General features: G+C 41.9%; 1 protein-coding gene across 14 annotated transcripts in view; it reads right to left on the reverse strand.

Annotated features, from left to right (window-relative positions):
* The window catches only part of KIF13A (kinesin family member 13A), a 199,991-nt gene that overhangs the window by 110,414 nt on the left and 69,010 nt on the right, over positions 1 to 20,567 (reverse strand). For all 14 annotated transcript variants that reach the window (XM_044927484.2, XM_044927488.2, XM_044927486.2 and 11 more), the window contains exon 3: positions 7,599 to 7,611. In XM_044927484.2, the coding sequence (XP_044783419.2) occupies positions 7,599 to 7,611 (13 nt within the window). The remainder of the gene's footprint in view (positions 1 to 7,598; positions 7,612 to 20,567) is intronic.

A 20,567-nucleotide genomic window follows, 5' to 3' on the forward strand; every position in this document is an offset into this window, starting at 1 on the left:
GAAGGGCATGGCAACCCACTCCAGTATTCTTGCCTGGAGAATCCCACGGATAGAGGAGTCTGGCGGGATATAGCCCATGGGGTCACAGAGAGTCATTCACAACTGAGCTACTAAGACTTTCACTTCAAAGTGAGTTTAATAAGTAAGATCAAATTGTTCAATGACTCTTACACTAACTTATGGAGATCTTAAAATGATGATCATGGCTTTAAAAATGAGCAAATGGTGTAAAGAAGAATGTGATTGTAAACAAAGTGATCTTGCAGATAATTTACTTTTGCTTCAGACTCTTCCTTCTTACTCTTTCCTGTTTTTTTCACTCCATAAAACCCAAAAAACAGAAAAACCGCTTTACAAGCACATGGTGTAACAGATAGTAGCAGCAACCAGAAGGCCTGGAATTGCAGCCCAAAGCTCTCTCACTGGATGGCCTGGGCTGATTCACTCCTTAAGCCTCCATCTCCTTAGTCTCAGACTCAGAATGGGCTCAGTTCAGACATTTCTTCCAGCTCCAAAGTGCTCACTTGGCACATGGATAGTTCTCAACAAATACTGAAGGGTGAAGAAGAAAACAGAAAAGGGAGGAAGAATTCATTTGTTTTTCTCTGCATGTGTTTCAGTGTAGCTTCCTGGGAAAGTAAGATACTTGTGCCAGAGATGACAGAGGCATGAAAAGCGAAGTGTCCGAGAACATGCCTGACATTCTGAGGGCCGTCAGGGAGACCTGGAACTGGGCTTCTAAAGGCAAAGCTCCCGTGACTGGGACCTTTTCCTGGTTTCCATCAACAGAGCGTGCATAACACATATCCAGACAGAGATCTTCACACACACACAATAAGGAAAAACACACCTATCTCAACTCTGAAAATTCTGAGACAAAGGCTCTTTATTTTAAACCAATGAGGAGGCATAAAGTAAGTGTCTCTATGTTTGTCTAAAAGCTTATTTTTCTTTTTAAGGGAAGTAGAACATGCTCTAATAAACATTGCATGATATGCTATGGGTGAAAGGATTAAATGGTAGGCACTAGGCCCATGGCGAAATAAATGTTTCTCTACTCTGGAGTACAAATTTACAAAATGTAACACCCAAAAGAAAATCCAAATAAACAGTACAGAACAATTTACACAAGGATACATTTGTGGAAATTTCTCTATTCTACATGCACGTGCAATATGAAAAAAATGTTCAATATTACTCTCAAGTTCAACCAGAAGAATATTCTTCCTTGTCCTAATACAACACTAGAAAAAATAACTTTTAAGAACAAAAGAAACACAATTCGGCGAGAACTAATGTAAGTATCCTCGGTGGCACCATGAGCAGCAGCACCACAGGGGTACTTGGTTTCTCTTCTGAGTTTTCACTGGCTCTTCCCCATCCAGTCCCGAAAACAGGATGGGTCCCTGCTCACCCCTATTTTCTCACGTCTTCTATCCTACTTAATCCTTTCTTCCTTGACCACATAATCAATAGCTCTTCCTTTACCTCCTACCTCCTTCCCATCAGGATGTACCCGACCTTTCTAGGGCAGACTACAAACTGCGAGTTACCTGCTAGGCGTCTCTCAGATGCTTTGCCACCATTTCTAATTCAATTCACTCTAAAACTGTACTCTTTCACTTTGCCTTGCACCAAACCAGGTCTTTCTTCTTCAGTTTCTGCTGAATTTCCAGTTACTCGGCTTCAAACTCCAGATTCATCTCTGCCTCCTCTTGCGGCACTGTCTTCTCCCACAGGCTATCAGCATCCAAGTCCTGGATACTTTAGTTCTGCAATGTTTTGATCATTCTTCCCTTCCTCTTCTCTCATGGCACCGCACCAATGCAGGCCCTCATTATCTCTCATTTTATTGAAAAAGAGGTAATGAATTTTCCTCATTCCTGGCTCATTTTATTGAATACCATCCTTTTCCCACCCACTGACCAAACCCAATTTATTTTATGCTCTGCTTTCAGATTAACCTGAAAGGGAGTTTGAATCAGGCCACTGCTTTGTTCAAAACAGAGACACGGAATGTATCGAGATGCAATCCTGGTATCAAGGCCCTCCCCAGTGGGATTTGGTTTCAACCTCCTCCTTTTATTTATTTATTTTTTTGGCCATGTCACACAGCTTGTGGGATCTCCCCTGGTCAGGGGACCAGGGATCGAAATCATGCCCTTGGCAGTGAAAGCTCAGAGTCCTAACCAGTGGACCGTCAGAGAAGTTCCTCAACCTCCTAGATGCGTCCCCCAGGATTCCCTTCCATGGACCAGCACTCCAGCTCTATGCTATGTCCTTCTCTGAATACAGTTGATATTTTCTCCATCTCTTGGCACATCTGCCTACAATCCAATGGTCAACTATATCTGAGATGCTAACAAAAAAGTATTGTGCATTTTCAACTAAGTATATCCCTAAATATCTAATGTTTTTGAAGCTACTGTAAATGATTGGGTTCCTGTTCATTTTTATTTTCTAATTGCTCATGCTATTTTCAAGAGGCACAATTTGTATTTTGACCTTTTTCCTGCCACCCTGCCACCTGTAAGTTCTAGAAGCTTATTCAGAGATTCGTTAATGTTTATCAAATATATGACCTTACTGTCTACAAATAAAGATGCTTTTGCTTCCTCCATTCTGATCTGAATTTCTTTTCTCTTTCTTGCCTAATTACACTGGCTAAGAAGTCCAGTCAATGCTGAAGAGAAGTGGCTAAATCCTTACCTATTTCGCATCTTGGATGGAAAGTGTCCAGTCTTTCACTGTCAATATGCTGACACCTGTATATGTTTAATGCAGCCCATTACCCTCTTGAGGAGGCTTCTGTCTACTACAACCTGCTGCAAGTTTATAACATAAACAGGTGTTGAACTTTGTCAAATGCTTTCCACATAGTTTTTTCTATTTTATTCTGTGAATACCAAGTACATCTTTTTTTTCATAATTAATACTTTATTTTTTAAAGCAGTTTTAGGTTTACAGAAAAACTGATCAGCTAGTGCAAAGAGTTGCCATATACCCACTCTTCACAAACACCCCCTCAGCAGTTTCTGTCATTACTAATAACTTGTATTAGTTATGCTATATTTATTATAATCAATAAACCAATATCAATACATTATTAAGAACTAAACTCCATACATCAAGGTTCACTCTTTTGAGCTATACAGTCCTATGAGTTTTGATAAATGCACAATGTCATATATCGACCTTTATAGCAGCATACAGAACAATTTCACTGCTCTAAAAATCCTGTACTTCACCTATTTATTCATCTTTCCTCTCTTCTCACTCCTCCTGGCAACCACTGATTTTGCCCCTATTTCTCTGAAGGCATCCAAGTTTGCATTAAATTTTAATTTGGATTTAAAGTGGATCTGGCATATTGTAAGTGCTGAATTAAAGACAGCTATTATTAATAGAAACAATGAAAACAGCATACCATTCTAAGAGTACAGTTCCAAAGATAGATGAAAAGACTGCAAGACTTCTTTCCGGTATAACAGTTGGGTAGGAACAGTGATAACTCAACCAAATATTCCAAGAGACACCCCCTCCTTTCTCCTAATCACACCTCTACCTTAGAATATTTTTAAGTAAAATGTGCAAAATCCTCACACATAATACAAACAGAAAATATGATAGGGAGGTGATTATTATTTACCATCATCATTAGGCATAATTTCAATAATCGTCTGAACACAGACTACAGGCAAAGGCAGATATTCCTCAGGAAAACACAAATTAATGTCATGACAAGAAAATCCAAATTGCTGGTGAGATTTGTAAGGTCCAATGGGCACTTTCCCTCTGGGGACAGGCCACAGAAGAGGATCAGGATTACGACCCAGCCGGGCATTTGGGTCTCCTTGAGAATGGAACTAGGACAGAGTGTTTCCTCTGGCTCAGTTCAGTTCATTCAGTCGCTCAGTCATGTCCAACTCTGTGCGACCCTATGGACTGCAGCACACCAGGCCTCCCTGTCCATTGCCAACTCCCAGAGTTTACTCAAACTCAAGTCCATTGAGTTGGTGATGTCATCCAACCATCTCATCCTGTCACCCACTTCTCCTCCTGCCCTCAATCTTCCCCAGCATCAGGGTGTTTACTAAGAGTCAGTTCTTCACATCAGGTGGCCAAAGTACTGGAGTTTCAGCTTCCACATCAGTCCTTTCAACAAATATTCAGGACTGATCTTCAGGATGGACTGGTGGGATCTCCTTGCTGTCCAAGGGACTCCCAAGAGCCTTCTCCAACACCACAGTTCAAAAGCATCAATTCTTTGGCACTCAGCTTTCTTTATAGTCTAACTCTCACACCCATACATGACTACGGGAAAAAACCATAGCTTTGGCTAGATGGACCTTTGTTGGCAAAGTAATGTCTCTGCTTTTCAATATGATGTCTAAGTTGGTCATACCTTTTTTTTCCAAGGAGCAAGCATCTTTTAATTTCATGGCTGCAGCCACCATCTGCAGTGATTTTGGAGCCCCCCAAAATAAAATCTGTCACTGTTTCCATTGTTTCCTCACCTATTCTCTGGCTTAGTCTTTAGCAAAGTGGTTCTGTCCACCAGTGAAGGGAACACATAATTTAGCTAAACTGGAACCTTCTTTCTACTAAACTGGTGAAGTGTCCTTCTGGTACAACAGGTCTTTCTTTTTTTTCTTCATTCATTCAACAATCATTGTGTAGATGCCATGCAAAGGTTCAAGTATAGGTTTTTAATATTTTGCCTGGTCTTAGCTGTCAGTTCTGCAAAAGTCAAAACAGGACTTTCCATCCTGAGTCTGACAGATAGTCTCCTCTTGATTTTATATTACACTATGCACATGTTCTGTACTCCAACCCCATTAGAATGCTAGGATCTGGTCTGATTCATGCAGCACTTGGCCCCTGCCCAGAATATTTGTTAAATGAAACCAAAATGTCTTCTTTGATGCTTTTACTAATTATGCATGTCAAAATCTCATTGTCTGAATAAATAAAAGTTCATGCTTATATAGTCATCATTAAAAATACATTTCCCATTTGCTTTCAATATTCAAAGTTTCTGCATGAAAAGACCTTATCTATCTTAGCATCTTTTTAAAAACTTTCAGTTTGCTATGTCATTTATTTGAATTTAAGATGATCTTCATACTTTCTAGATGTGCCTTATGGCATGCGCACGCACGCACGCACACACACGCGCGCACATATGTGCGTGTGTGTGTGTGTGTGTGTGCGTGTATATATATATTTACATTTAATGTCATTCATTTTATCTTGGAAATTTCATGACACTTCATAGGAACTATTAATAGAATACCTAGTGAACGCACGAAACTTTTATATACCAGGTAGAAGGTAATGCCAACCCACTCCAGTGCTCTTGCCTGGAAAGTCCCATGGACGGAGAAGCCTGGTAGCTGCAGTCCATGGGGTCACGAAGAGTCAGACACAACAGAGCGACTTCACTTTCAATTTTCACTTTCATGCATTGGAGAAGGAAACAACAACCCACTCCAGTATTCTTGCCTGGAGAATCCCAGGGACGGGGGAGCCTGGTGGGCTGCCGTCTCTGGGGTCACACAGAGTCGGACACGACTGAAGCGATTTAGCAGTAGCAGCAGCAGAAAGTAACCAGAACATTTCTGTATATAAAGCAATTAGTGATTTTTTTAAAATGTGGTTTTGTGCCTCTTTTTCATTTCACTGCTTCTCCTGCATTAAGTAATCCTATGTGGAACTGCTCAGGATTTTAGTGCCTTTTTCTGTAAGGAGAGAATTAAATACACCACAAGGTTGGCTGTCTGTTCTGAAACCTTTAGGAACCAACAGCAAGGGAAGAGAGAGCTACTTAAGGGGAGCTCACATCTTTCTGAGTAGCAGAGACATTTTTGGTTATACTTCTTCACATCAATAGGGGCTTCCCCGGTGGCTCTAGAGGTAAAGCACTTGCCTGTTAATGCAAGAGATGTGGGTTCAATCCCTGGGTCGGAAAAATCCCCTGGAGTAGGAAATGGCAATCCTTCAGCATTCTTGCCTGGGAAATCCCATGACAGAGGAGCCTGGAGGGCTACAGTCCAAGGGGTCGCAAAAGACTCAGAAACGACTGAGCACACACCACATCAATGATTGCTCAGGAATAACCTTCTAATCCCTCAGATTTGGCCAGGATACGAGTGCTTAATATTTCTAAACATCATACACTGCCTCTTTCTTAAAAGATTTCATATTATTTGTTCAATGCACGGCTTCCTTACTGGAGATGGAACTCTTAATGCCAAGGACAATTGCTATACTGCCATCAATAAACATAAAAGATAACATTTAGCATTTTAGGGAGGTCTCAATACTCCAAAAGCCAAGTTAGATTTTCCTTCATAATCCCAGAGATAAGTAAGTCTAATCTATCCTGGATTTCTTCCCCTTACCTGTGTCTTAGATTCTGACTATATGATATATGTGGGTGTAGCCTGACTTGATCCCATCTCAAAAATCAAACCAGCATCACTGATCAGAGGCTGGTTGCATTTCTCTTTCCTTTTGGTACTATGTGTCCCTTGGATAACCAATAAAATACTCACCAGTAATAAAAATCAGCCTTCACTCATTCAAGAGTTGATCATTCAGATGATGTCGTGCTTCTCATTGTCTTCTTTTTCTACCTACTCTTTAATTCTTAGGCTTCTCACTGGCACACATGCCAATGAAGGCTGGCTGGAGCATGGGGGCTAGCTCTAATTAGTGGACTTTGCAATTGTCTAGAAACTCCAAAGGGCCACATAAAGTTGGCAGACATCTGAAACTCTAAAAGTTTGGAGACTTTTTCTGATGATATCAATGATTCTTAGTAGGACACAGAAAAGATAGTTTGTCCAGTCAATAACCCAGTTACCAATCTACCATGATGTTACCATTTTTGTCTTCCCATTTTCTAGGTGGTGATATTCTATAGTTCTGCATTACCCTATGAAGGCTTCCTTCATAGCTCAGTTGGTAAAGAATCTGCCTGCAATGCAGGAGACTCCGGTTCGATTCCTGGGTTGGGAAGATCCGCTGGAGAAGGGATAGGCTACCCACTCCAGTATTTTTGAGTTTCCCTTGTGGCTCAACTGGTAAAGAATTCACCTGCAATGCAGGAGACCTGGGTTCGATCCCTGGGTTGGGAAGATTTCCCTTGGAGAAGGGAAAGGCTACCCACTCCAGTATTCTGGCCTGGAGAAGTCCATGAACTATAGTCCATGGGGTGGCAAAGAGTCAGACACAACTGAGCAACTTTCACTTTCACTCTCCATTACCCTATCCGTGAATTATTGTTATTATCATGTTATTTCCTCTCTCTGGGCCTCATGTCATCATCAACAAAATATAAACAACAGCCAGATGGGTTTGTTCTGAAAACCCACGCATTAGTTCCAAGGATGAAATAATGTATTAAAGTGCTTTATAAGATGTAGAGGACCAACATTACCAACATTAACTGTTCATGGTTTACGTTTTACATTAGAATGCTGAACCGTCTTCTCAAAAGCAGAGGTGTTTCAGAGGGGTCACTGTGATAGATGAAATTCGAAATTTTGGCACACTTGGCCAGCATGCATACCAAATTCTGTGTAGGTGCTTACCTTGGGAGGTTTCCTGAATGATGGAAACAAAAAATTTCAGCAGCAGAAGTGGAGGGTTGTCCACACAGCAGCGATATATCAGGAGGAAGCAATGAAAGAAAAAAAAAAAAACAAGGCAAACTCAGTATCTTGATTACATGATCTAATATATGCTCTACTTCACAAAGATCAGAAGCAAAATTTACTCCACTGCCTGAAGCAATAAACTCTTATATTTGCTCAAAAACACAGTGTGGGCATAATAAGTTTCTTCCTTGGCTTAATAGAATCTATCCAGTCATTCAGAGGTATTTTTAATGATTATAAAATAGCCAACAAAAAGAGCATCAAAAAAAAAAAAAGAAAAAGCAAGAAAGAAACATGCTGCAATCATATTGCTTGTGGTTAAATACTTCAAAATCAATTTTCATATTTGAATTTTTTTAATTGACACATATATATATATATTTCCTTTGAAAAATAATATGGGATTTCTCCCCCATATTATTAGAAAGCATTGTTTAGATGACAATTTTCACATATTTCAACCCTGAGTATAAATTTAAAAGCAAATTGCATCCTTATCATAAACCACACATGAATTTTTTTATCATTCAATTTTGCATTAAAAAAAACAAAAAAAAAACTCTGCACCCAGTAAAATCTCTGAAAAGGAAATAGTTTTCAAAGTAACAAACCATTAGACTAACTTCCTCGGTAAATGTTTTGATTGTGTACAAAGTTAAGGAGCTGAACTATGATTTATATGGTATGTAATCCTATCACAGGAGTTTGGCCTTCTGGATGTGGTTATTCTTAACCAGTCTCTAATACCATCGATTCAGAAACTCCAAAATGATTGTTAAAAAGAAATGGGGGGTTTTTCCTGTGGCTTTAATCTTTCTTCATAGGGAATAGAACCATGAGAATTTTTTTTAAAAAAAGGATTTTCCTGGGCAGAGGGCATGGGAACTCAAGGTATAGGCATGAACAGCTCGGTGCCCTCTCTCCATCATTGTGTTCAACTGTGATCAAGATTGCCGGCAAAAACATAAATAACCTCAGAAATGCAGATGACACCACTCTTAAGGCAGAAAGCAGAGAAGAACTAAAGAGCCTCTTGATGAAAGTGAAACAGGAGAGTGAAAAAGTTGGCTTAAAACTCAACATTCAGAAAACTAAGATCATGGCATCTGGTCCCGTCACTTCATGACAAATAGATGGGGCAACAGTGGAAACAGTGACAGCCTTTATTTTGGGGGGCTCCAAAATCACTGCAGATAGTGATTGCAGCCATGAAATTAAAAGACGCTTGCCCCATTGGAAGAAAAGTTATGACCAACCTAGACACCATATTAAAAAGCAGAGACATTACTTTGCCAACAAAGGTCTGTCTAGTCAAAGCTATGGTTTTCCAGTAGTTGTGTATGGATGTGAGAGTTGGACTATAGATAAAGTCTGAGCGCTGAAGAATTGATGCTTTTGAACTGTGGTGTTGGAGAAGACTCTTGAGAGTCCCTTGGACTGCAAGGAGATCCAACCAGTCCATCCTAAAGGAAATCAGTCCTGAATATTCATTGAAAGGACTGATGCTGAAGCTGAAATTCTAATACTTTGGCCACCTGATGAGAAGAGTTGACTCATGAGAAAAGACCCTGATGCTGGGAACAATTGAGGGCAGGAGGAGAAGGCAATGACAGAGGATGAGATGGTTGGATGGCATCCCCGACTCAATGGAGTCGAGTTTGGGTAAACTCTGGGAGTTGGCAATGGACAGGGAGGCCTGGCGTGCCGCAGTCCATGGGGTTGCAAAGAGTCGAACAAGTGAGCGACTGAACTGAACTGTGTTCAATATCCCTCCCAGAACTATGAGGCTGCCAAATAAAACCCAGAGTACAATATCAAGAAAAGAAACTCCATGGATTCCACAATTAGGTAGATAACCCTAACCTTTAAATCTATGGAAAGAAAATCATGACCTTTCTTATAATGATGAAGATAAAGAATTATCTTCTTGAAATTCCATGAATTAGCTAAAAAGAAATGAATCCTTATGTCATGACCGCAGGCAGGGACAAGAGGAATGTGATTTTTGTCTTCAGGTTTCAGAAGGAAACTACCTAGAAAAACTGGTATCTCAAGCTGCTATTAAGAAGTTTCAACATTCTGTGCATCTATCCTTTTAAACAAGACAAACATTTATGGATGTGGTTATAACAATGCACACATGGTTTTAAATATAAGAGAGCCATGGGTCTTTGCTCTGTACATAAAGCTTGAGGTTTCTTCCAAGAAAATTTCTTTAAGTGGAACAACGGCTCTAAAAGGCATCTATTCTGAACAGGTAGAACAATAATTAATAATAATAATAAAACCTCACTCACAGTACTTTTGATAAAGCCCTCTCTTATACTGCCTGCTTTATTTATTTTTTTTTCTGCTTTATTTTTTAAAAGCCATTTAAATCACGGCTTTATTTAACGGGGTAAAGAAAAGCCACTTGACTTGGCCTACAATAAAGCAACCATATGAAACAGCATGGGACAAATTAGTAAAATGTATGTTTCACATTAAGGCTACAATGAACCAAGGAATCTAATGGGGGTGGAACATGCTCACAGGAATCCCAGGGATTTCCCCAGGGTTCTCCTGTGCTTCACGACTGTATAATCATCATCACCAGCAGCAAAGAGTAATTGCTGGCTTTTAGCCAGTAATGCGCTGACCTCCTTTGGCACCCAATAATAGAGCGATCTTTTCCTTATTGACATTTCAACACAGTTTTCTTTATTTCTATTAGGAAACCAATCCTATTTCAGCATTTTAAGTACTTTGTTAATGTATCTCTTTGTCTTAGAAAGAAAGCACATAATATGGGAATGCCAGGATAATTCAGCTACCTTCCTTTATGTTTCTAAGGATGGTTTGTTAAGAGTAAATGGAGGGACTTCCCGGGTGGCCCAGTGGCTAACACTCTGCACTCCCAATGCAGGTGGCCTGGGCTTGATCCCAGGTCAGGGAACTAGGCCCCACATGCCACAGCCGAGACCTGGAGCAGCCAAAACAAATAAATAAATATCAAATATTAATAATAAAAAATGGGAGACCAGGATGAATGGGGAAAAGGCAGGTCACTAAGTGAAAACTGCCACTACCCAAATTACTCATCATTTAGTTTAGATCAAGGATCCTGGCTGCAGAAGGAAAAGTAAGTCATTTGGTTTATCACAACTGTACTTCATTCACTGATAAACATTTCTTGAGGTTTGAATTAGCTGATAAGAAACTAAGCATCCTAATCTAGAACCATAGTTTACAGCCCCATCTCCAGAGGCTCTGTATCATTTTCTGGTAATTGTGAAGAAAAAGTTTTCCAACATGAGTAATACTGATACTATAACCAAATGCAGCACGTTATCCTTTGGAGGAAAAAAAGGAAAAGCTAATGTGATATTGCAATGTAAAGATAAAAGTTTTCTCTCATGTATCTATGTATCTATGAAAAAAGATGAATATAAACATCTATCATGAACATAATCAATATTAAAAGTATATATTTTTAAGTTACAGCCTTTGTTGGTTATATCAATGAAGTCTTAACAAAGAGTTCCATCTAACTCTCAATTAGGTCCAGGCTATTGCTGATACCTAGGTGGTTTCTTTAGAGAAAGACGCAATATTCCTAGCTAAGCAAACATCCAGTGAACTATAAAGAACACCCCATCAAAGAGAACTCACTGACCTGCAGACACAGGCTTAGAGAGAAAATAAGAATGCGTGGTTCTACGCTGATTGATGCTAACTCTACTTTGTAAACACCGAAGGTTCTTTCCTCTCTCAGGACAAAAAAATTGATGGGTCTCTTCAAGGTCACCCACACTTCATGCACTCCCCACACAACTCTTATAACTTCCATGCCTTTCACCCACTTAGTCTCTCCCTTCTGCCTGAGCAAATCACCCCTCTCCAAAACCCAGCTCCAGGCTCCACTCTCAATTCCTCACCAATTGTTTAAGACCACATTGGCCTTCACCAGCTGATAGCTGAGGATTCCTACGGTTAATAAAACAGCCTAACATCACGGCCACACAGAAAGTCCTATAACCTTCAGTGATCCTGTCTGAATTTGAGTCTTGTGTATCCTTAAGACTTAAACCCTTGAAAGCAGAGGCCATGCCATGTGCTGCTTGCATGATATCTCAGTCCCCAACCCCACACAGTTATGTAGTACTGAAATCACAGGAAGAACTCAGAAGGAAGTTTGTACACTTGTGGCTTAAACATAATCTAGATGTGAAGCCTTTCTTCCATCACCACCACAATCTCACAATTCCAAAGTTTGGGGAAGGTGTCAAGGACTGTCAGAAAATGGAGACCATTTCCTATGTCTTATTTAAATATAATTATTTTTCTAGATCAGCATTTCACACAGAGAAATTCAAAGGGATGTTAGCTAGGGTCAAGTCCTCAAGAGCTTCAGAAGTCAACTAGACTCAGAAATGCAGGTTCAGTTTGATGACACAAGACACACACACACACACACACACACATACACATGGATATGGGACTGTAAAGATAAGCTGGACCTGTATGTGGCCAGGTCTTGAAATGAGGAGTAGGTACTGAATTTAGTAGGCTATGTAAGAGTTTAACAAGAGAGTAAAATAAGTAAGGCAGTATAAATAGCATATTACAAAGACAACAATCCTATGTAGCTGTCATCCTCTCTTCACACTTTACACCAAAAGATGATGCTCGGGCAAGGAGGCTTTTGTCCAGTATTTACAGCCCATCAACTACAGAGTGAGCTACTTACAAGTCAGATGCCCCCAAACTGCAATATCCACAAGTCCTAACCCCAGTCAGCGCTGCAAGAGACATGAATGATGAGTGCTTTCTTCAGAAACAGAAAATTCTCTTCCACGTGCTAAAAAATGTTTGGATTAATTGTTAGAAATTGCCAACCTACATCGGAAAGATACAGAATTAAATGATATTTGACTCTTAGAGACTACTCTAACGACGTATACTTTATAAAGCCCTTGATTTTCACTTTCCACTTAGAGAACTGAACATCAGAGTCCAAGTAACCCTGTTAAACCAGCAAGCATTTACTGAATACCGATCGCTACACTGAACATCATAGGTGCTTTGAGGGATAAGAGAGGAATGAGGCATAGCCTCTGACCTCAACACCTTGTGAGAGAGACAGATACATTCATGAAGGACTAATATCCAGTAGACTGGGATGCCTGGGATGGAGCAGAGACAGAAGCAAAGAGCTATACTCAAGTCCACAAATATTTAACACATACTGTGCACTTTGCTGAGAAACAAATTAGACATGCTGCCTTGCAGACATCAATAAATGCAACCTATACACACAATTATGACACAATGTGACGCGCACAGCAGCCCCAGAGGGAAAGATAACCTGGGAAAGAAGGGAAGTTTCTCAGAGAAGGAAACCCCTGCGCCATATCTGGGAGGTGAAGAGAGTCACCCAGCTGACAGGGTAAAGAAGTGGCCCTTCAACAGGGAGAACTGTGAGTGAAAAAAGTACTGGAGCACACAGCCTGCTCGAGGACCACAGCATCGTGCAAGCTCAGTACTTTGTCCACAGAAAGAGACTGGACACCGGGTTGGGACTGTGTTTGATAAGTGGCTATAAAGGTTCATCTTCCACCATGATTTATTAAGTGTAGTTTGAAGATAAGTTCATATACTTGTATACCAACAAATGAACACATTCATATATACAAAACTATATAGCAAGCACTTCTATTAGTTACAAAAAGCAGATCCAGTGAAGTTACTCAGTCATGGCTGCCTCTTTGCGATCCCATGGACTGTAGCCTACCAGGCGACTCCATCCACGGAATTTTCCAGGCAAGAGTACTGGAGTGGGTTGCCATTTCCTTCTCCAGGGGATCTTCCCAACCCAGGGATCGAACCCAGGTCTCCTGCATTGCAGGCAGACGCTTTACCGTCTGAGCTACTAGGGAAGCCCAAAAAGCAGATGGGGTTACATATACATTTTGAAGAGCTCTTAACACCCACCACAAGAAGAATGCAAATGGCAAAAACATTAATGAACTGGTTAGTTCAAATAGATTGCTACAATAAAATGCAAAACTTGAGGGGAATACACGAGCATATCCACAGGAACTATTAACTCAACCTAATGATGTTCATTCAATACGTGTGTGTGTGTTTCCAAAATTAAAATGGATACACAAAGCAAATGGAAAGTTTAGCAAGTTACAGAGCATTATTTGATGGAATTACTATCCACTGATAATAGCCTTCCTGCCTTTTTTCTCCTGATATTTGTCAAGGAAAATGCCTGAATTAGTCCCCCTGACTAACGAAACACAGCCAGCTACTGCTGTGGGCAACAGGCCTCTGAGAAGCCCCTGGCTACCTCTGTGGAGAGTTCTCCGAGCCACTGCACAGAGCTCCAGCTTCTCATCACCATGGATGCAACTCCCAGTGGGGGGAGCCTGGCAAGAACTCACACTAGATTAACCAAAACAAAGTTGAGCAGAGAAAACATGGCTCTTGTGCAATTTTCTTGCTGTGTCTTCAAAAGGACCATGCAGCGAAGCTTAAAAAAAAAAAAAAAGGCAGCAGTAAGCACCAATTCTTGATTTTAAATCAAGAATCAGGCCCCTCTGTGAGGCCATTCTCAGGCTAGTTCTCAGCTGCTACTCCTAGACAGGACCTCAATTAACATGCTGTCTGGAAGAAGCATACATCTTATCAGTTTTACTTGTCCTTCCAGGATTAATTTTCCACTTATGTGAGAATTTGTACCTAGATAGCATATACTTCCTGGAGGAGGGCATGACAACCCACTCCAGGATTCTTGCCTGGAGAATCCCCATGGACAGAAGAGCCTGGCGGGCTACAGCCATGGGGTCGCAAAGAGTCGGACACGACTGAGCGACTAAGCATAGCACAGCATATACTTATGATATCAAGCTTATAACCGCATGAACAATATTTACATTTCCTACATTAGGGAGTCAGAACCAAACATCACGCTCCATGCAACAGCCTCATGAAAGCAGAGCCATTAGCTGAGTCGTAGAGACAGGTAACAGCCTTTTCTGAGAGCCAGTCGAGCATGGTAGCAAAGAGCAGGGATGCAGAAACCAGATGCCGCGGTTCTATTCTTGTCACTACCACTTTCCAGTGATGGAATTCTCCCACCTCCAGCCATTCATTTTACCTATTTAGCCATTCATTTTACATAATCTCCTTCCTTCCATCTGCCATAGCAACAGCTGTACTGCTGATGCCAGATGCTCGTGGACTTTGAGAGCCTGTAGGGCCCACCTCCTTGAGGGCTGTGGGACCAAGACATCCCTGACTCAGCAGCCCACATGTGCTGAAAGATGTCTGTGCAGAACAAGTTTCAAGGTCACTCTGAGTTGAATCATGATGGCAGGAAAATGACAATTCAACCTCCACTGTAGACAGCCCACTAGGAACAGTTTGATTCCAGAGCCCAGGTATATCTAAAAACATTCAAGGCAGGATGCATGGGTCAATACTAAATTACACCTAATCTCAGCACTAAAAAGAAATGATCTATCAAGCCAGGAAGAGACAACTTAAACGCATATTACTAAGTGAAAGACGCCAATCTGAAAAGGCTACATACTGTGTAACTTCAACTGCATGACATTCTGGAAAAGGCAAAACTACGGACACGGTAAAAAGATGGGTGGCTGCCTGGGTTTGGGAGGGCAGGAAGAGATGAACAGGCAGAGTACAGAGGATTTTTAGGGCAATGAAAATATTCTGTGGGATCTAATGATGGATATATCTCATTATACATTTGCCCAAACCCACAGAACGTACAACACCAACAGTGGACCCTTCCTGATGGAAACTACGGACTTGGGGCGACAATGACGTGTCAGTGTAGGTTCTTCGGCTGTAACAAACCTACCACTGTAGCGCACAACGTTGATGATGGAAAAGGCTATGTATGAGTGGAGGCAGGGCCACACAGAAATCTCTACCTTCCTCTGAATTTTGCTGTGAACCTCAAATGGCTCTAATAAAAGTTTTTACTCCAGATTTTTTTAAGCTAAGCCGAAAATAAACAAATAACCCCCCTCAAAAACATAACAAAAACAAAATAACAACAACAAAAATAACACCATCTAACCAGCACTGCATGTGTAAACCTTACAATGCCTATCCATCCCAGGGCAGAACTGACTACGGGTTAAGTCTAATGCCGATTCATGAAGGCTCAGGATTCCTAAGACTACAGGCATCTCAAGGGCAGCTGCTACTCTCCCGGGTCATATTTATGACCCCCGCACCACTGAACAGCATTTTCTTCACATGTTTTAGTTACATCATTAAAAACAAATAAACCTTGCACCCACGAGGCAAACTTGTAACATGAACCCTCAAGAGTGTATAAGAAACTGATTATTTACAGAAGATATTTAGAGATTCAAAACAACAAGAACGTCCAAGCAAATCAAGTGAAGAACATGTGTTCTGTCTAAGTCAGAGTCTCAGATATGAACAAGAAGCATGAAGGTTTGTAGATCCTCCTAAGAGAGCTCAGAATTATCAGTGAAAGGCTAACAGCGGTGGCTGCATTTGCAACTTGGTTCTTTCCTTCAAAGGGCATCGAGAAAAAAGGAGAAACTCTGTGAGACTAAACTAATCATCTCAATTGGAACAAGCCATTGATAAAGCCACCATTATTAGTCCAGTTCTTGAATGGGCCAGATCACCCCTGAACTTGTTGTTCGATCACTAAGTCGTGTCTGACTCTTTGTGACCCCATGGACTGCAGCATGCCAGGCTTCCCTGTTCTTCACTGTCTCCCAAAGTTTGCTCAAACTCATGTCCATTGAATCACTGATGCTATCCAACCATCTTATCCTCTGTCACCCCCTTTTCCTCCTGCCTTCAATTTTTCCCAGCATCAGGGTCTTTTCAAACGAGTCAGCTGTTCGCATCAGGTGGCCAAAGGACTGGCGCTTCAGTATCAGTCCTTCCAATGAATATTCAGGACTGATCTCCTTTAGGACGGACTGGTTTGATCTCCTTGAAGTCCAAGGGACTCTCAAGAGTCTTCTCCAGCACCACAGCTCAGAAGCATCCGTTCTTCGGTGCTCAGCCCCACAGCGGGACATGGTGGCCGTCACCTCATGGAGCTGCCACTGGGTTCAGTGATGCTGGCCCCAAGGCCAGCAGAGACGGACCCCAGAACACTTTGCTCCTGGATTTTACTCCATGGGAAGGAGGGAGAACAAGGAGGGCACTGATGTTATTGAGCATATCCTGGTCATCGCACATGGTCTTGACACCTTATCTTATTCACTCAATCCTCACCACAATAGGAGGTGGACTGTATTACCCTCATTTCTCAGATGAACAAACAGCCTACACAGCTAAGTAAACAGCGTGGCTAGGATAAAGACCAGGCAAAAACTAGGATTAGGATCTTTTGGTGAATCCCTTTAACCCTACATCTAACCTTGTGACTAAAATGATATGTTGAAAACAAATTTCCTACCATTCTCCTTGTTTAACACCCGCGGTAACTTCCAGTTGCACTTGGAATAATGTCAATGAGTTCTTTAATGTCATCGATAGGATCTGGCCTCTGTTCACCTTTCCATCTTTCGTCTCCTCTTTTCTACCCGCCGTGAACTCATCAAATTCTTCTCTGACTCAGAGCCATCACCCACACCCCTCTCTCTGCCAGGAACGTCCTTTCCCCTGATCCTTTTTTCACACTAGGTGTGACCATCACCTCCCCAGAGAGCCCTTCCCTGACCATCCCATCTGGAATTCCCCATCAGTTTTCTTCATGGCATCCATTGTACTTTGTCAGCGTCGTGATTTATTGTCTGTCTCATCCACTTGAAGCTGAGCTGCACGAGGGCTGTGCCCAGGTCTGCTCTGCTCACGACCACTGACCCTGCACTTGGCACATGGTAAGCATCTGGGCTGGTCACAGACCCCTGCCTCTTCCCGCTCTGGGTGCCCCCCAGGCAGAGGCTGGGTCACGATCGTCCTGGCTCCGTCCTTCCAGTCTCCACGGCGCCTGCTGCACAGGACGGAACATGTGTTTACCAAAGATACACACACAGGCATTAAAAAATAACCTCAGACCCATGTTCAGAAAGTAGGCAGGCGTCCCACAAGGCCATTTATGATGGTCATACTTGAAAGGAAGCCTATTTTTATGCAAATAACTGGATACGTTTATTTTACTACTGCAGAAAAGTGACTGTTTTGGTTAACCACTAATTTGAAAGCCCTTTTAATATGGATACGTTTACTGGCTTATTTACTGGCTCACTCGGTAGCTCTTAAAGCAGCAGGTACGGGGCAGGAGGCTAATTTCGGACTCTGGATGTCGGGAGGGAGGTACGTATGTCAGATGAACTGGCTGGACTGCACGTTCTCTGGGGCCACCTTCCTAAAAGTGAGAGGCAACCCCCTCCCCCCGCCAGAGAATTGGCATCCAGGACGCCTGCTCAGAAGCTCCCCATGCCTGGGGACCCCTCCCTCCCCATGACCCTGCTCCCCTCCTTGGGGAAGCCTTCTTTAACTTTCATGTTAGCTGTCTGCATCAAATCAGCTCCACTGTCTCACAGTACTTGGTTCTGTTTTCCTCAGCACCTTGCACCACCTTAAACCACCTTGTTTATTTACCTACTTACCTATCTACAGACCTTCTCCCCTGGACCTGATGGTTATAAAATTCATAGAAATAGGGGCTTCCCTCTAGCTTGTCCCCAGTGCCTAGAACATTGTCAGGCACCAAAAACATAAGTGAATGAACGAATATATGAAGACACATCACCAGGTCACTATTAATATTAATAGTACCATTTGAGACAATGGCAACGTTTCCCTGAGTAGCTCCATTCTTTAAGGTTTGTCTGAAGACCAATCAAATATATATGCAGTGTTGCATTTTCACAAAAGCTTCACTGGGGGAAATTTCAAACACACAGAAATGGAAAGGGAATAAGTGTAATACAGCATCATGGACCATCACACCACATCCACCATATAACAACAGAGCATAACAAACCCATCCTTAAGAAGTATGCATACACAGCCAGTCTTGTGTATATAAGGAATAGCTGATGCTCCTGAATAAGGCTATTAGAGAATTTTTAAAGTTCTGTTAATGTCTGAGTCAAGGAGGTTGCACACGCAGACTGGAGAAACAAACAAGTAGATTACAAATTTCCAAAGGTTTTACAGGGAACTGAGAACAGCAGGTACTCCCTTCCCAGGGACCTCAGTCCTCCTGTGTCCAGAGGAAAGCGTAAGAGCCCCAGAAATAGATGTTTGACAGCCCCAAGGGGTCAGCCACAGCCCCACTCCTAACGCATCCATTCTGAGGCTGCAGTACTCACTCCCATCTGTTATCTCGCCCTCCTGCACGCAGCAGACGCGACGGCTACTACACAGGGCGAAAGGGAGGAGACAGCAGGATGGGTCTCCTGACAGCCCATCACTGTGAAAAGAGATGGGAAGTTGAGAGCAAGCCAAGCTCGCTTCACCGCACGGACAGTAACAGCTGCTCGTGATCACGTCCAGTCACCTCTGGCCTCTGCTTAGGACAGAGCGGAAAACAGGGCAAAATGGTTAAGATCTGGTGTTTGAAGGAAGAAGAGCCAGTTGGCTGGAAATTTTACTCACGTTAAAATACTTATGGGTAAGAAAATCTGAGCAGCAGGAAGAACTGAAAAAAAAAATTTTTTTTTTAATCAGGATACTAAATATTTTAAATAAGGATTAGACCCAATTTTCAGTTATTCAGAATTGAGCTTCTCTGCTTTAAGGTTTAAAATTTTGGTATAATTAGATGCAGTTTTCATTTCAGTCTCCATAATACATTCAAAGTCAAGGGGATACAGAAAAGTAACCAACAGAAGGAAACATAGTCTGGACAAAGCCCCAAATAAAATCTCTCTAATGTACCCCGATCAGCAGAACATCTACCTGTCATAAAACAAAGTCTTTTAACAAAGGATAACTCAGTGTCCTCGACTTCTTCACCTTCACTTCTGCCCCCTTACCAAAAAGGAAGGGAGAGAGGGAGGGATGGTGGGAGGGAAGGAGTGGAAAGAGGGTAGAATTTTTGATTTACCATCATTAGGAAGATCCATCATTTCATAGCGTTTTTACGTACAAAATCTTTCTCTGCCTGGAGAAATTTACAAAAAGATAATTTTGGTTTGGGCCCTTTCTGTTACTCTCCTACTTTCATAGACTATAATTCCAAGGGCAATAAATATCCTTTAAAACTGTATTCTTCTTGTCAACTTACAAAATTCCTTCTTTGCCCTGATGTCATTCACACACCCACACACACATACACACAAATCGTTTGGCCTATACACTCTAAATCAAATGTAAACTGAAAATTAGTTTGCCCTTAACGGTTCACATTCTCCCTCAAGATAAACGGACTTATCTTAAGGTACTAGAAGATTCCACTGCAATCCTGAGATCTAGGTAAAAGGAGCCAATGTAAACAAATGGAAAATATATTAACGATGCCTTTCTCAAAGAGTATTCAGGGGAGGGTTACTACTGCAAGATACACTAAGACAGGGGTGGGGCAGAACATCTGCCAATTTCTGTTGAGAAACAAGGAGGGCACGGAGCGGAAGGAAGGAGAAGGCCCTTAGGAAGCCAAGCGCAGGAAGAAGAAAGCCTCAGTACCTTCCTGTGCTCTGAAGACTAGCCTCCTTCTCGCTGGAGCATCTGGTTTCCTAGCTGTTCCCCACCCCCAAAACAGATCAGCCCTTAAAAGGAGTGTGGTGAACACAGGGAAGGACTCAGACACAGGGAAGAAAGCCTAGGAAAGATCCTGCAGAAACAGGGCTGTGATTCCGGACTGAGTAGAATCAGGTCAAGAGCTAACAGCCCCTGGAGAAGGCAAAGCAAGTCCATTCACTGGAAAGTCTCCAGAAATGA

This window comes from Bubalus bubalis, chromosome 2, assembly GCF_019923935.1.
Source record: "Bubalus bubalis isolate 160015118507 breed Murrah chromosome 2, NDDB_SH_1, whole genome shotgun sequence".
Taxonomy (NCBI): Eukaryota; Metazoa; Chordata; class Mammalia; order Artiodactyla; family Bovidae; genus Bubalus; species Bubalus bubalis.